General features: G+C 39.7%; 1 protein-coding gene across 1 annotated transcript; it reads left to right on the top strand.

The window, feature by feature from the left end:
* The first annotated feature begins 9,518 nt into the window (after positions 1-9,518).
* On the top strand, positions 9,519-10,514 carry LOC137287733 (histamine H2 receptor-like). Its single transcript, XM_067820119.1, has one exon. It carries the CDS (start codon positions 9,519-9,521, stop codon positions 10,512-10,514), a length of 996 nt encoding a protein of 331 aa, XP_067676220.1.
* Positions 10,515-18,716: the final 8,202 nt, after the last annotated feature.

Genomic DNA, 18,716 nt, shown 5'->3' with positions numbered 1-18,716 from the left:
TTAGAACGGCTCTGAACAAATGTGGGGACTCGAACCGGGTTTTTGGCGTGACGAGCGATCACTTTAACCACGGGGCTACCCCACCGCACCCTTAAATAAAGTCACGCCTTTTAGACAATAGTTTGGTCTATACATACACACTGGGGCATATGCGCCCACTTTAGTTTCACATTGAAACAATAACAGACTTCTTATCACTGACGATTTGTCTGAGGTCGATAATTGAACCCGCCAAGGGAGGGGTGGGAATTATATAGTAGCTTCTCTGGGGACTGATGAGAGACGTGCAATATTGAGTTCAAGAAATGTGCGGAGTGTGCCTTTAAGAACAAAAAGTAGGAATCTATGACAAAGGGACAGCATGTTAGTAAACATGTTTACCAGTTTATATTTCATGTATAGACACTGTAGCAATCAGTAGCCACGTCTTTACGTAGGCGTGTAGCTTGTGAGGTTATTCGTTGTTGATAAGCGCAGGATACCCCGACATAGTATGAAGCCCTTGCATTGTTGAGATACGTGACACGGCCTAACAGCTAATTTATAAGCTGTATCATGTTTAACATATCAATATTTATATGTCGGCGAGTATCATATGAAGGTGTGACAGTATTGCACATGCGTTCTCGAATACGAACACGATATCACATCTACTATGAGAGTGAGTCATCATTAAGCACGACTCCTGTCACGGTATCCCATTTACGAAGAAAGATGCTAATATGTTGATCACTGTATTGTCTAGATTTACATACCCCGACACATTAGCTGGGCTCTTACTGAATGCGACTGTACCCGACAAACAAACATATTTGAGCAATATGTAACGTATGATACTGTATGGCATGTAGCATGGATTGACATGAAGGATTAACAACATGTGGAAATGCATCAAAGGCATTTACAACAACAACAACAACAATACTCCTGCTTGACAACGGTATAAGAAGCTATACCGAAAAGTCGCATCATAAAACACGAATTCGTTATCCATATTCATTGACATGTAAAAATGCCAGTCTCCCCGATGAAACACAATTGAGCAATGGGCATTTAGGAGAGATTATGGACCAACTTCATTCTTTTTCAAACTCTTGATACCAACATATTAAAACACTTTTGTTACATTGCTTCATTTTTATCAAACTCTTGATACCAACATATTGAAACGCTTATGTTACCTTACCTCATTTTGTTATCAACATATTAAAACACTTATGCTATCTCTTCGCCACTTTTTGAAGATTTCAAATTAGCTTGTTTTCATGAACATTCCAGATAGAGTGGATGTATATGAAGTACAGTTGCACAGCTGAACATGATACATATCATACATATGGCGATAATAACACAGAATCCCTCTTCTTTAGTGTTACATTAGCTAAAACATTTGAAACAGATACTAGCTTGTCTATTTCCCTGGTTATAATTTGATCAGTCTATATCATGTATTGAATGACGTAGTATAATGCACTGAAATATCACTTACATAAGTTACATGCGGTTGATTGATCTTCATGAAAAGACCTTACCAATTCCCTCGGCAATATACTCCTGAAATAAATACCGGGAACCCTCTATTTCTGAATTAGACTGGGCCATGGACAAATGCTAATTGACCTCCCGTTCGTGAACAAAATGCTCAATCATACATCATGAATGTGTCTTTATTTCAATAATACAAAGTTGTATTAGTTCATTTCAGCAGATTAAGTACTTTTCGCACTATCAGTTCAGAAACAAGGACAATTAATTATCAAGTGATAGGTAATCACGAGCAGATTGCACAATGCTACTGACGCTGTGTTCTTTGGTCGGGTTGACTGATATCTCAATTACGCCGGGATTAGAGAGATTCCAGCAATACCACGGCGTGGGACCCCAGAAACGGGTTACACACATTTAGGGGAATCAAACCCAGGTGATCAGCCTGAGCCATTAGGCTACACTGTACGTCACCGCCCCCTCCCCCAAGAGCAATAACGGCTGACATAACTGCAAACTTGATACCTCTGATGAAGAAGCGACTTTGGGCTTAGCTGCCAATATTCATCATCTATCCAACCATCATTCACAAATACGATTAGGCATAGTGTCAACCCAAACCAGACGCGCCAAAGCTATCTGCGACCCAGACCGATTCCAACATGAAATCGACCACCTCAAAACAACCTTCATCACACTCAACGAATATCTAAAACAACTTGTAGAGCAAACCGTACCTTCCATCCTCCATCTCTGTGTGCCTACGGTTTGCTCGCTATGCTTACGGTTTGGCGATTAGGTACCTGTGCGGGTTCAGATCTAGAATGGCACTCAACCAAAAGGTACTAGAATTTGTACTTTACTAAGACAGTATCATCCCAAATATGACATATGTTACATGTGACCACCTTCCAAAAAGGCATTGTGTAATCACAGCCCTGATCCGGATTAACATTCCCTTCCAAGGCCAGATTAGCCATCACATCAGCCAACTCCTTAGAAGAACTGCCAGTGTTGATGTGACCATAAATACATCTTGAGAGAGCAGCGACCAGACCGAACGCAATCGGATGCATATACAAACTTGTGCTTGTTGTGAAGAAGCTACTTTGGAGAAACCTGTCGGCCCTACAACATAAAACAAAAACAAACCATAAAACTTCAGCTGAAAAATCTGATCTCAAGTCAGCCCTCCCTGAACACGTTGTCAAAAGTCCAAATAAATGTATCAACTGGCATCACACACACAAATCCTGGCTTTTCAAAATCGGTAACTGGCGCAAAGGAAAACTTCAATAATCATAAGAAGATTCGTGTCTGATATCAACAAAGATCAAGGGGTTTAATCACCCCTATTCCCAAGCCCATCCCCACCACCGCCTCCCCCTCACACCGCCTCCCCCTCACACCGCCTCCACCTCTAACACCTGGCACATCACCAAGAATTGGCAGACTCTAAAACTACTCTTTTATGCAAACGTATACCCTATCATGGTATTCCTCTCTTTTCTTCTCTTTCATGTCATCTCACTGTTCATACATACTTAATTATATTTCCTTCTTGTGCTTATATATACTTACTTTACATATCTGGCTTCCTCTACGTCAATATAAATATACTGTACAGCTCACTCTAATAGTATCCACCTGACGAAGGGGCAAGAACTAGCCCAGACACGTTGTGAATAATTTATCAAGAAGTTGTCATCCATATGATTTATCTTGTATTACTACACCAACTTCTAAATGTCCTTGAAGAATCTCGTGAAGTGTGGAATAAAAATTACAACGTAGTTTGGTCAAATCTCAAGAAGTGAAATGGAACATTTGTTGACGGGGATGAACCTTGACGGGGATGAACAGAATATAAAATTAACAAAACAGCCTCTGAGGGAAAATATAACAAACAGCTAAATGGATATCTTCCTTTACAGCATGGATGGTTCTAAATTATAATGGCGGAAACCGTGTATTAGTAATTACACTACTCCGAACATCATCCGTACCAATTACCGACTATGTGCTCCACAATTTTACAAAGGCTGATTGTCAAGGAAAGGGATCCATTGTTCTATTCTCTTAGTTACATTATACAGCAGAGGGCCATTGCTTCTGGGTATGATTCAGAAAGTCTGTTATCAGCTCATGTGCTTTCTTCTAGGCAACATCGATTAGTTAGAAAACTGACTTTATCACCCCAATTAGAAGTCACGTTGTTGTTTCCGTGCATGACATATTGGAAACCGCGCTTAAACTGAATAGCGAACGGTGTGAGGGGGGCGTTTCTCCTTCTGAAGTCGTGATGACCTTTCTACAAGTGACAAAAAGTGTAAACGATGTTCAGGTGAGCCTGAACTGGATCTGATCTAGGAAATGAGTGAGTGAGTGAGTTAAAATGTGAAGACACATCGGCAATATTTCAGCCATATCGTGAATGAAATGAGTTTTTAGCTTCACCATAAGTTAATGTAAATCACTAAATGGCCGTCAGCAAAGAACAGAAAAACGCATTGCCAACTAGAATATCACAAATTCAATAAATAAAACTATCATCTGTCTCTAAAACTGGATTTCAAATTAGGACAAGATATTACGAAAAAAAGACTATTGATCGCCAGCAACTGAACGAAGATCACCATACTCGGGACCACATGTGTAGGAAATGAAACACGTCGCCAGATTTCAGAGTATATGATGAGGTAAGAACTAATTTCTTTACTGTAACCTAGATTTTCTTTATACATTCTTCCGTACATTGAGGAAAGAATACCCATGTGCAAACTGAATCGAACCGAGTGAGTGACTGAGTCTAGTTTTACACCGCACTCAGCAATATTCCAGCTATATGGCGATGGTCTGTAAATAATCAAGTCTGGACCAGACAATCCAGTGATCAACAACATGAGCATCGATCTGCACAATTGGGAACCGATGACATGTGTCAACCAAGTCAGCGAGCCTGACCACCCGATCCCATTAGTCGCCTCTTACGCCACCGTTTATGGCAAGCATGAAGTTGCTGAAGGCCTGTTCTACCCCAGGATCCTCGAATCGAACCGAAAGTCTATAATTCTGCATGAAAAATGTGTCACAGCACCAACAGGTTATGGTACATATTAAATATGTTAACATCAACCAAAGCAAATAACGTAACCAAACCCGAATTCAACTTGCTACCTGGATAAATAATACTTCGTTAAATACTTAATTCACCAAACCCCAAATGAAAAGTCAAGTTTATTAGGGACGTTGATGAATCTTGTTCTGTTCTTGGTGTTGGGTTTGTTCCAATACATCACGATACTTGACTGGATAATATCCCTCGCATATTCGGCGACTGAGCATGTCCCGAACATGACCGATGGAATTGAGATGTGCACTCCTGGCAGGCTCATGAAATATGAAATTATCAACGGCACGCGCTCCATGTTGCCTGGCACTGTCGTTCATGAAGACTAGCCTCGTGGTCATAGTAATCTGGTAGAACAACCCTGTCTAGATTGTTCCAAATCATCAGAAGATTAAGGTAAGTCATGTGAGAGGCACCCCTTCAACATCATATGAACATCCGAGAAACGTATTTGCTCCAAGACTGGGCTTCGTGCACATTCAGTCTTTCTACGTCGCCAAATACCAATTCCATCACGAACAAATCTACTTTGGTCCGCCCAGGGCCCATATTCTCGAAACCTTCGTAGCTCTAGGAATTCTTAACTGTGATCATAGCCAATGTGTTAAGGATGGGCTTACGAAATTTGTGTTAAGGATGGGCTTACGAAATTTGTGTTAAGGATGGGCTCACGAAATTTGTGTTAAGGATGGGCTGTTTGTAAGGAAGTTTGTATGACTACGGTAGTTTCGAGAATAGCTAGCCAGTGGACCTTTCACCAATATTGCTGTTGCTGTGTGCGGTGTTGCCATCTGAAAAGTAGTCTGGCAATGCTGAGCCTTTTTGCTGGATATGTGAAAGCTCAGCTAATGTGAACATGTCACATTCCATGAACAGATGAAGTATTGTGCCCTGCTTTAAGGAAGTGTTTCTTCCTTGGGTGGTGTCACTCACGGTCAACCTGAACGCTAACGGTCCTTACACCTTATCTTTGACCCTTATTCGCTACACGTTCCTAGCCTCACGATTGATCGTAGTCAATGTGTCAAGAATGGACCCACGACCTTCGTGAGGCTACAGGCCTTTCAAGAAAGCTAGTCAGATGATCTCTGTCCACACTGTCACTGGATAATAGCCAGGGCCCCGTTTCACAAAACTCTCGTAAGTCTAAGGTCTCGTAAGTTTTCTCGTAGCATCTGTACCTGACATACGAGGGTTTTGTGAAACGGGGCCCAGTATCTCTCGCAACAGCTTCTGGTGACATGCAGTCATAGTGTCAACGCGAAGATGTGACCGACAGGATAACTAGCGCTTAATTAAGACGTAGTTTACGTTAACAAAGACGAAGTGCATAGCTGAGTTCAAATTTATTCAGTTGGTTACTCATGACAAACAGGTATTCACAAATGAGGTTATCGGAGTTCCAATTCAACCTCAGGGCGTTTTCTACGAGCGGCATAATCCTGCGCGCGGTCGCCCTTACACAGGCAGTCGAAATATCGGATTCCATTTTGACAACATACATGTGAGCATATATATATATACTGTTTTTGACAACTATAGACAGGCAAAGATTCAACAATAGACAGATAAAGAAACAATAGCACTTCGTTGCACAGTTGATGTGTCGACAGACACAGCCAATGGGAGTACTAATTAGGCCATAAAAGCCATATACAATCATTAATGACAATGACAGAATTAGACACTATAACAACTGCGATAAGCGACTAATCAACAACGGAATCATTTTATAGAGTAGTTTTACATGCTGAATGAACAGTTTACTAAACCTATCATATTTATTTGATGATGGGAGGATGTATTGAACTTGATATTGTATCACGTGGACACTAAAGTCAAAGTGCACGTGTGTCAAAATATTCATACAAACAAGCATGTTTATGAATTGAGTCTAAATACAATGGTCATATGGGGGTTAAAATCATATGTGAATTGCAAGGCTTTTTTCCATGTGTACAGATGTAACAAAATCTTGTTTTCAACCGTAGATTCATGAAGAAGATATGGCTATAACAGGCCGCCGATTGGGCCAATACATCTTCCACGGATAGGAATGTATAGTGACGTCTCATGAATCAGGCACATGACATGATACGTAAAAAACGTCAGTAGCTGATCGACTTGGAGAAATATCAAAGTGACTTTAGTTTTACGCCGCACTCGGAAATATTCCAGCTGTATAGCGGCAGTCTGTAAATAGTCGAGTCTGGACAGAAAATTCAGAGATCAGCTGCATGAGGATCGATCTACGCATAAAATACAAGCAAATTGCATTCACCTGAACCATTTATTTTTATTTTAAACAAATTTATTCCAGAGAATGGATTGGGTACAAGTTATCCCAACTTAGTGAAACCCTCTCCTATATACAATGCTTAAATGCATGAAGTGACACAAACTATGTACAGGAATAGAAAGATATATATAAGGAGAATAAGCCACATAAAACAAATAATTACAGTGAATACATGATTTCCTTACATGATTAATCGTTATATCCAATCACTGAACCTTTTAGATTTTAATATATATTTGTGAACTTCTTTAAAAATCTGGATATTATCACGGTATGGAAGATCTGCTCTGCCATTTAATAATTACTGTAGTTTCCTGGTACTCTATTGTTACAAATTCTGTTAATATTTAGAAACAAACAGTTGTTGTCTGATATTAGAATATAAAGTACATTTCATAAAATAATGATGAGAGTTTTCACAGGTAAATTTACACTTACATTCAGAGCTCTCTGTAAGTCCATTTCCGTAAAGATCATCATTTAATCTACTGTTTGAGTATCTTAGCTGGGTCTGAATTACATTGAGTTTCCTGTTACCAAATGAGAAATATCCTGATGCTTTTGACATATGTGAGCTTATATGCGATTCAAAACTTTCAAGTGAAACTGATTCTCTAATATATAAGGGGAGATTATTCCAAATTTGTGAAGATGATGGAAAAAAACGATTGACTGTAGAGACTTGTGCGGGGATAAGACAGGGAAAGATCACGAATGTTTCTAAGATTATAATTTGTCTTAGATTCAACAGTTTGAGGCATAAGATCATGAAGGTAGGCTGGAGCATTTTTGTTGTAGATATTATAGAATAAAGACAGTTTTCGACATGTTCTTCTCTCTTATAACAATTGCCAACCTGCTTCACGTAACAGGGATTCTCTAGTGGCATACTTTGGTAAACCAGTAACTGTCCTTACGGCCTCAAACTGAACTTTTTCCGTTTTATCAGTTAAATCTACCGAACAACCATCCCACAATTCACTGTCTCGGTTTAACGTGAACTTTAATTTTCTCATTGATGAAACCATCAAGGACGTTTTCCTCACAATACTTTCAATATGAGCATTCCATTTACAATCAGAAGAAAGTGTTACTCCAAGATGTTTATGAGAGCTTTCCAAACGAACACATTGATTTTGAAATTCTAAATTCTGAACTGCTTTGTTGTTCTCAAGACTGAAAAGTAAAGCTTCTGTTTTGTTGGGATTGTATGTCACAAGCCAACGTTTTGCCCAACACGATACAATTTCTAGATTCCTATTGAGCGTATCTTGCATAAGCCTGCGATTGGTAGATGAAAATCCCGTAATGTATCATCGGCGAACAAGCGCGCAGGAGTATCTAGTTCATCGGCAATATCATTAACGTATACTATGAACAGAAAAGGGGCCGAGGACTGATCCCTGGGGTACCCCCGCAGCAAGTGATTCGGGGTTTGATAATGAACCATTTAAAAACACCTTTTGAGTTGTACCACTGATGAAACACTGAATCCATTTAAGTAATTCTTCACATATGCCGTAGCTAATTACTTTATGCAGTAATCCTCTGTGCCATACTCTGTCAAAGGCCTTTGAAACATCACAAAAAACATGCTATAGTCTTCACGTCTATCTAGAGCTGAGCAAATATTGTTATATAAATTTAGTTCTATTAACTGATGAGTCGTAGAATGGCCTACTTGGAATCCTGATTGATATTTATATAACAATCTATTGTCCATAAAAAAAATTAGATATATGCTTCATGACATTTCTTTCTAAGATCTTTGCTAAACAACTGATCAATGAAATGGGTCTGTAATTACTACAACATGATTTATCTCCCTTTTTATAAAGCGGCATGGCATGGGCTTCCTTCCATCTACTAGGATAGGTACCAGAAGATAACGATTTACTGAATAAAGGGCACAATGGTTTACTAATAGAATCTGCAATACATTTCAATAGTTTATTACTTATACGATCAGGTCCGCTCGCTTTGTTAACACGTAAGCATTTAATGATATCAGCATTTTCACCATTCGTCTTAGGAAAATGTCAAATTGTTCAACTAATCAACTGAAACCTTCCGGACAATACCATCAGTCAGCACTTCCTCCAAATTATCCCCAGCCTATGTTCACACATCCGTCATATCCATCTCTTCATCCATATAGATATTACCTCTAATTAGAAAAATCTGGAAGAGTTGCTGTTTAGAAGGTATTCAGTTGGTGGGAGGAGGTGATCTAAATGATGGATATAAGCCGACCACAACGTCGCCAGGGGGGACAGAGAACAAAAGGAAATGGAAACATAAGCCACGAAAAGAGCTCCACGATTTGAATCCGACCCTGTTTACCATAAAGGAAAAGGAAGACATTGCTTTCTCGTTGCGAGGATACCAAAGCCCGTTTGCACCAGATAACTGAACTGTACGGGGTACAAATCCTCTGAGTTTTATCAGCCAGCCTCAGTTCACGGATATCTTTAAACGTGACTATTTCCTTTTCATTGTGACCTTTACACCAACTTAAATCTGTTGATGGATAATTGAGACAGATTAATTTGTTGATGCAACTGATGGATTACGATCAAAACTACTGAATGACTACATCCGGAAATGCCAACAGAGATGAATGAACAGTTAGGGATGAATCAGACTGAAAACGTAACTGATGTCTCGAAAGCAGATACCTTCATTCTTGGAGTCATCTACCTTCTGGTATCGGTGTGCGTGGTGATAAGCAATGGTGTCACTGTTCTGGTAATCGTCTTGTCCAAACAGCTACACATGCCAACGCTGTGGCTCATAACATTCAGAGCTGGATGTGACTTTTGCTTTGGGGCCTACTATTTAGGATTTGTGGTACCATCGGCCTTCCTTAACCGCTTCGCATACACCGATAGACTAATAGGCGTTGCATCGAGTATATCTACTTTGTTGACAGGCCAGATAATATTCAACATAGCTCTGGCAGTCATAGATCGCTATATAGCAATATCAAGACCATTAACCTATACCCGACTAGTCACTACAAAGGTCTTCTTTCTTGCCATTGGTACCACCGTGTTGCTCAGTGTGGGAAGGTTTGGCATGATAGCGTTTCCTGATATGGACTTTTATTATAACGCTGATCTATGTGTGTGTGTGGTCGATTTTGACACTACGTTGACTGTGGTGGCATCCGTGGGCGTGCCGCTTCTAACACTCGTCATCATCGTCATAACGTCATGTATGATCGCTGTAGAACTTAAGCGAGGTATGCGACGTGTCCACCCGGTAGGCACCGACGACCAAGAAAACTTCGCCAAATTTCCGTTGATAGTGACGTTGGCTGCTTGTGTCTTCTGTCTCTCCTACGTCCCCTTCATCGTTGGCGTGACATGGAATCTAGTGATGTCCAAAGAACAAATCCCAACGACTCTTGTAAAGATATCAGCGTTGTTCCTTTTGTCCAACAGTTTATGGAATGTCATTATATACACTGGAACCTACAGACCCTTCAGAGCAGCTCTCTTGCGCTTGTTCTGCAGATCATATTTGCGGCGACAGAGACAGGCTGAGATTCAAAGAGATGCGAGTATTCGGAAGAGGAATGAAAGAGAGACGTATTAATGTGTTACGTGGGTTAGGCAACAATAGAACTCGGAACATTTCGGAACATTCTGGGACATTCTCGGAACATTCTCGAAATACCTGTAAGTTGTTCATGGAACGAATGTTCAGAGAAAGGTTCTTGAAGAAACCAGTTGAACTGTTTATTCGGGTTAAAACTCATTTTCAGCCAACAATGCTTGTCACAGTGAGAATGGCCTGCTTGCACTGGATGGATGAACCGAACTTCTTGCTTCGATTGCACTCCCTGCTGATCAACACGTGAAGAGCCCTTCTGATCACCTCTTGAAGAGCCCTGTTGATCAACGCGTAAAGAGCCGTGCTAGAATGAATTTCCAGTAATCCATCCTTCTTGCAGGAGGCGACTGACGGGATCGTGTGGCCAGGACCGCTAACTTTGTTAGAGTATTCAGTCATATCCCCGTGGCGTGGATGATCATGAAGCCAATCACAAGATTGCACTGACTGCATCTGTCACAAACTGCCTCACGTGAACAACGAGAAACAGGATACAGAGTTAACTTCAGTAAAACTTAAAAGATTAGCTGGTTATTGCAATGAAAGTAAGTAAAAATTCAAGATGGGTATCAGCATGTGATTACAGTTAAAACAAGGGGACAAGTCTATTTAATACACACAGTATAGAACAGAGGAAAGAATACGTCCGTTTAGAGTGAGATGGCCAAGCTAACTTCTCCCATTGCCACCTGCCTGCTATTCTGTCATACTATTCATTCACGTGTGTATCGTAAAAAACAAATCTAGGGGATCGAGAATCTGGTTGACGACACGAGTGTTCGGAGAAAGTTGCAGTGAACAGAAGTTGAACCGTCCTTGCGGCCACCAACCCACGTATGTAGCAAGAGACGACGAAAAGGATCGGGTGGTCAAAAGACATAACGGTCTCGGTGGTTTAGATCGATGCCAGTTGTGTCAATCACTCAATTCTCTGATACGCACTTGATCATCCACAGACAGATCCATGTCATATACAGGAACAATACCGATTGCCGTGTTAAACAACAAACAAACTGGACAGGTTGCAAGCCAGGGTAAGTTTACCACGGATTACATACACTTTACTTTCTGTTGACATGTCGATGTTACATGGACATTGAATTTCGTATTTGGGGAGAAGCTATGCTCAGAATATTCGCTCAAGTCATTATCTGCCTCTGGGGAAGGAGAGGGTTTATGGAAGGACGATTAGGAATGTTAACATGTTGTTCATTCATGATGTCCATCGCAAAGTAGTGCGGTGGTTCAATTACGTTCCTATTGGTAGTTGAGTTTGCACAAGATTCTTGCGTTTCCTTGAACATTGTATTTACAGCGTGCATGGTGCTTGCAAACGCTTTTCAGTTTGTAGAAATCCTCAAGTAACTTTGAGGTACAACGTGGTTGTGTTTAACGCAGAAAGTGCAAAAACACAACTGTAATTCAGATAAGTGTTTGAAAATTGTAAATCACAACTGAATATTTCCGTACCCACCTTTTCATACTGCCGTACATTAAAAGAATTTCATCTCAATTGTATGTGTTTGATATACAGTGGAAGCTGTGCGAAGCTGGCACTCACTGGCACTGAAGAAATAATCCGGTGTAGACAAAGCGCTGGATTGTAGGGATGATCGTAAATGTACTAGCTATGGATGGAACTCAGATGTTATACCAGTGATGACAAGTTGCCGGATTGGACAGATGTCGGTTTGGACAGCTTCCACTGTATTCATTACGCGGATACATTTTATCAGATGTGATCACTATAGTACACGCAAAGACAAAAAGACAAATACATCTTGCTGAATACTTAAGAAATTTCGAACATGGCTGTAATTCCTGTTTTTGCCACTGCGCCAAACAAGCCGAATGGCGCTAAAGGCATTTCCCATCCCACGTATCATGTGTCCACATCTGGCGTATAACTTGTCCATCCTTAACCAACAGCCTCTGTAGCATGAAAAGGCTATCACAGTGGATTCTCAACGAAACAGTGACGGAGTACCAGGACAGAGTGGGCACGGAGTAGCAATTATTCCCCGACTAATCTCTTTAAAAATCACGTTATGTCAAATGTTTTCCACGTACACTCTTCAAAAAAGAAAGGCATAAGCCATTATATACAAAGTGTAGACAAAGTGTTGAGGGGGGTGGTTAAGAGTGTGTATTGTGCACACACGAGGAGTCGATAGAGGGGTAAAGAGCTTTAAAGAGAAAGAGAGAAACTTCAGATGGAGATTATAGTTTAAACGTATTGTATTCAGACAGTGAGAACGATTAGGGAAGGGATCTCCAAGAATATTCAGAATAACAATATGCAATATAATAATACACACGGTAGGAGTACACACACGTAAAAATTGTATTCCTGTAGAGTTGTTTAAATTTAGAGTAGATGTGCACTCTTTTTCATATTTTTTGGTTTGTATGATTATTTCCACTGAAAACAGATAAATCTTGATAAGCTTTAAACATACAATAACTGTTTCGATGCTGTATGTATAATGAACGTTCAAAATGAATTAATGATCAGCATTTTCTCGGTTTTCAATTTTGCGGTCCTTTATCATGGATTTAAGACCGCTAAAAGTAATTCAAAAACCGAACGTGTTAGTGATTCTAACTGATCTGGCGTCAAGGATATCAACCACCTGTTTCGCTCCTGAAGCTTTGGTTGATGATGTATCATCAGCATATAATCAAGTTATCTGGATCATCAGCAATATCGTGTATATAAACAATGAGTACAAATGGTCCTAAAACTGATCCCCGGGAAGCATTAACTTGGAGTACCCTTGGTTTAGACAGTGCTCTGTTGACAAACATCTTTTCAAAACGATTACATGGCGTAACTATTCAAACGACCTTGAAACTGAATGTACAGTTATGGTCGTGATTCTTCATGTATTCAGTTGTATTACCAGAATATTAATATAACGAACTGGCAGATGTAACTACTTGGTGTTTTTTGGTTTTGTTTTGTTTTTGTATTTGTGTTTTTAGTTTGTTGTTTTGCGGTCTGTTTTGTATTCTTTTGTTCTTTTGGGTTTGTTTGGGGGTTTTTTCTGTATTAGGGTTTCTTGGGTTTTTTTGTTGGGTCTTGGGGTTTTTGCTTTGTTTTTGTTTGCTTTAGATCGGCTTAGTATTTTCCCCATATTTTGCATGCGCGTTGAGCCCTTCAGAGGGCGTTGAGCCGCTCTCGCCTCCCTAGTCAAGCGTAGATACAATTGTAACTACTTTTCTCTGCTATCGGGCAGTTTTGTAGAAAGTGTTTACGTCCAATTCAGCAGATAATTCGATCTATGTTAGCATTTCTTTTTTTAATCCTTTTTTTAAATCTTTTTGATTTCCAGAAGAGACATCGAAATTATTTTTTCGCATAAATGCTGTTTAGAATCATGTTCTGGAGGTTTACCGGAATTGAACCGTACACGCCTGGCTACTCACACAATGAGCATCATCTAGGCAATTCAATTTCCCAAAAGGTTCTAGGTAGGTTTTTTTTTTCTGTATTAGGGTTTCTTGGGGTTTTTTGTTGGGTGTTGGGGTTTTTGCTTTGTTTTTGTTTGCTTTTGGCTCTGTTTTCTGATTGCTTTTTTCGCATCGTCAATCCTTTGCATCAGAATATATTCAGTTTTGTTATTGACTTTAGTTATCGTGTTTAAATAAATGTTGATTTGGAATAAAGTGCGTGTTTGTCACACCTCAGTTATTTTACACAGATACGACCCTTGATCTAATTTATTTCATTCAAAGGAACATGAAGTTAGAAACGGATTCGGGATCGGGGATTCGAATCCTGAATATGAATATTTTTTCAGATTCGGGATTCAAATGCCGAAATCCGAATGTGAAGAAAACTCAAACTTGAGGTTGAAATATGGAAAACTGCAGTTTGGTTGTTTATGTTTTTAATGTACCCAGGTTCACAAGGAGCGCGTTTTACATTAAAAGGGGCGAAATAATGTATATTAACACTGTTCGAGAGAATTTCGAAGCGGATTAATTTCGAAGCAGATCATACATACATACATACATACATACATACACACACACACACACACATATATATATATATACATACACAGACACAGACACACACACACACACACACACACACACACACATACATACATACATACATACATACATACATACATACATACATACATACATACATACACACACACACACATACATACATACATACATACATACATACATACATACATACATACATACATACATACATACATACATACATACATACATACATACATACATACATACATACACAGACAGAATGGCACCATGCTCTTTTCAAAATCCATATTGTAGCTTATCAGGAAAGTCCGGATTTTATTTGGGCAATTTATTTGTTTTAGTTGTTTTAACAAGCGCGTTTCAAATAGTTTACCAAGGCAAGATAGTAGTGTGATACCCCTGTAGTTTCTAGGGTCGTTTTTATCATTTCACTTCTGTATATTGATATTACCATTCCAATTCTATATTTGTATGGAACATATTGAGATTTAATCATATGAATGAATAGTTTACATACATGCATAATGCATACATCATCTGTATATGTAATATGCACGTTTGTAATTTTGTCGGGTCCTTGGGATTTGCTTTTAACAGCTTCCGTTATCTCATCAAATAGAAAGTCTCTCTCTAGTTCTTCGTAATCTTCAGTGCTGCTGTTGTCATTTTCCTGGACTAACTGAGATATGTGAATTTTCAAAGTCATCATCAAATGTTTGATTTAGATCGGCTTAGTATTTTCCCCATATTTTGCATGCGTTGAGCCCTTCAGAGGGCGTTGAGCCCTTCAGAGGGCGTTGAGCCCTTCAGAGGGCGTTGAGCCGCTCTCGCCTCCCTAGTCAAGCGTAGATACAATTGTAACTACTTTTCTCTGCTATCGGGCAGTTTTGTAGAACGTGTTTACGTCCAATTCAGCATATAATTCGATCTATGTTAGCATTTCTTTTTTTATCTTGTTTTAAAATCTTTTTGATTTCCAGAAGAGACATCGACATTATTTTTTCGCATAAATGCTGTTTAGAATCATGTCCTCGAGGTTTACCGGAATTGAACCGTACACGCCTGGCTACTCGCACAATGAGCATCATCTAGGCAATTCAATTTCTAAGTTCTAGGTATGGTTTGTAGTTACTGTGAGGTATGGAATTTCAGGAAGCATACAGTAGAGAAGAGCTAATCATATCGTTGTAGCAATCTATACTCTCTGGTTGGTTAATAACTACATGAGAAAATTCCGAGAATACATAACGTCTTCGAATTGACTTTGGTAAGAGTTAAGGTTATTTTGGTTAACTTATTTCAATTTTGGATTACCTTAAGGTTCCTCTACTGGCATACGTATGGATATAAAGCAAGGCAGGTGATATGAGACACTAAGTAGACACGTGTCATCTATCATAGGACTGATGACACGTGTGCTTAGATCGGATGGTATAAGTATGTAGTCAGTCATATTATTTTGTCTATAAGTATATTTGTGTGAGTGTGTAGGCATACGTTTGATAGTATTTTTGAGGTCTTTATCTGACAAGACACTACAACAGACGAGGAACCGACAGGTCTCCCGGAATAGATTTTGAGATGTCACCCGGCATTACTGGCTGTTCCGCTGTTTCTGCGGTTTCACCCCGCCGCGACAGATAACAACTTTTACATTTTCAGTGATGATAGTCTCTTAAACAACTATTTTGGTGGAGTCCGGAAAATTTTCAAATATCAGACAGCTGTTGGGTATTAGTAAATGATAAACATGTGTACTATTTATATTTATTTAGCAATTTTGTACACTGATAAAATTTGGAATTCATCGGTCCGTTCCTGACACTGTAGGCATGATTGCAATGACATAATCAGAATTGACTATAATACTCTCCTCTCTCCACGGGGACTTTGAGGTAACTGACAGTGCCACACCATGTGATCCACGAGTCTGCTTTCATTCACTTAAATATGTCACAGTTTTCAGTTCACAGAAAACATTCAGATAATGCAAGTAACTTGAATGTTAGCCAGTGTTCCTGAACAGCAATAACTTCAACAGGCTGTGTCTGATTGATGTATTCATCCCCGTGAAGTAGTCCACGTACATTCCATGTTAACACAATGGAATGTGGAATAATGCCATTCTAATAAATTTGATAATGTTCTTGTACATCATAATATTAATACAGTGGAAGCTGTCTAAACCGGCACTCATCGGGACTGAAGAAATAATCCAGTTTAGACAACGTGCCCGGATTGTAGAGCTGATGATAAATGTTCAAGCCACAGACGGGACTGAGATTTTATGCTGGTGTTGACACCTTGCCGGGTGGGACAGATGCCGGTTTTGACAGCTTCCACTGTAGTTGTTACTGTACTGTTCCTTTCCGTCATTATATGACCTGTTTTAGGTACATATTCTCTCACCCGGATTCCAACTGGCCAAAAATCACTATTGCAAGAAGCACAGTCCTCATAATCGTCAAGATCGAGATTTCCTTGTACACAGTTTAGGTATCTCAATAGTTGAAACGAACATTTTTCTTCGTCAGTCTGACAAAGGTCACACTCACATTTTGCTCCTGTGTATATTCATGAATGAGTTCCTTTACTGAATCAAACGATTCCTCTGCGCTAACGTTATGCAGCACTAGACGTCACGTTTGACTCTGAGAACGCGATGCAGAGCATGATATCGTTTCGAGAGTGATCTGATAGGATGTGTAGTCTTGTGTTTTACCTTATGATTGCTCTTATCAACGTTGTTTGTGTGTTGTTTCTGTTGTGGTTGACGTTCAATGTGGTTCCAGGAATCTGTGTTGTCTCTTTGTCCCGGATCCATTGTGGGGAGGTTGGTTTCGGTGTTGCTGTTGTCCTGTAGTGGTCCTGTAGTCATTGATCTGGCTTGATATGACTGGAATGTGACGGGGTTCAGGGTTGGACACAGTAAGTTTAATACTTTCCAGATGTGGTGGTTGATCTTTGTTTGAGTTTTTCCTGTTTTTGTCTCTGTGTTCATCCTGGATTCATCGTTAAGAGGTCTGGCCTTCTCCTGGATGTGATCATAGAATCTACTTTCGAAAAACTGTAGCTTTTCCTCCAACATGCTTTACCCGTGAGAAACAATCTGTTTCAGCTGTACAATGTGGCTAAGTATGGAACCCGTGGTATCGTTTGTCTCACCTGCAGCTTGTTCAGTTCGAGAAGTTGATGATGAAGATGTGCCTTTGATCTCGACTTGTGTATTGGCGTTTATGACGTTGTTGGCTGTTGATGGCGTACCTGGTGTCGACATAGATGCCGTACACTTCATCTGCTGGGCACCTTAGTTTGTTGAACATGTTCAGGATAGTACCTTCGATGTGGTGATACATGTAGTACACATCTAGAGCACACTTGGTTTGAGTATTTTTCTTCTCAATAGTAGACCAGCCGTCAAGTTTACACGTAGTAATACAGGCTTTCTCTTACACATATCATGTGTTTCTTTTACATCGTGCTTGTATATGTCCTGAATGCTGTCAGTTAAGCTTGCCTTGTCCTTAGATCCAAGTTTACCTCTTATAAAGTGACTGACTTGTTTTTCGTTTCTACCATCGATAAATTGCTACAGTTGCAATCCATCGATAGTTCCATAGTTCCATAGTTCGATGCGTCGTTACAGCTCTAGTATTTATCTTAAAACTGCTATAAACATATTTAATTGTGTTTAAGCAGAATGTGCAAACGATCGGATGTAAAAAAATAGTTTAAATAAAGCAGAGAGAGACGGTAAAATAGCTATGTACAGAGTAAACTCAAAAACAGGTAATCGAACAGTTTTCGAACGGTTTTGGAAATCCGCTCTCTGCATTAATATATATGCTGACATTATAATGTCATTAGAGTGTTTGCTATACAGTTCCTCGGTGGAGAGTTTGGCAGTTACCGTAGCAACGGTAATATTTTTTTCCAGTTCTTACCCTCGGGAAGGGGGGGGGGGCTGATACGGAAAGTTGTTCAAGAGTTATTGACCAATAAAACACAAGTATTTTACATGAACGTAAGAAAAGATAACTTGTCCACCGAGTTTTCATCTGTAAGAGGCATGGCACTAAAAGTTCCGTTCTGTTCATCCATTAATCAATGTCTAAACTAGCGGGCGAATGGGAATGCAGCATTTACAAGGAGCACAGT

The sequence above is a fragment of the Haliotis asinina genome, chromosome 6, assembly GCF_037392515.1.
Source record: "Haliotis asinina isolate JCU_RB_2024 chromosome 6, JCU_Hal_asi_v2, whole genome shotgun sequence".
In the NCBI taxonomy this organism is placed as follows: Eukaryota; Metazoa; Mollusca; class Gastropoda; order Lepetellida; family Haliotidae; genus Haliotis; species Haliotis asinina.
The sequence above is the reverse complement of the archived record's forward strand: the minus strand, read 5'-3'. Positions and strand labels throughout refer to the sequence as shown.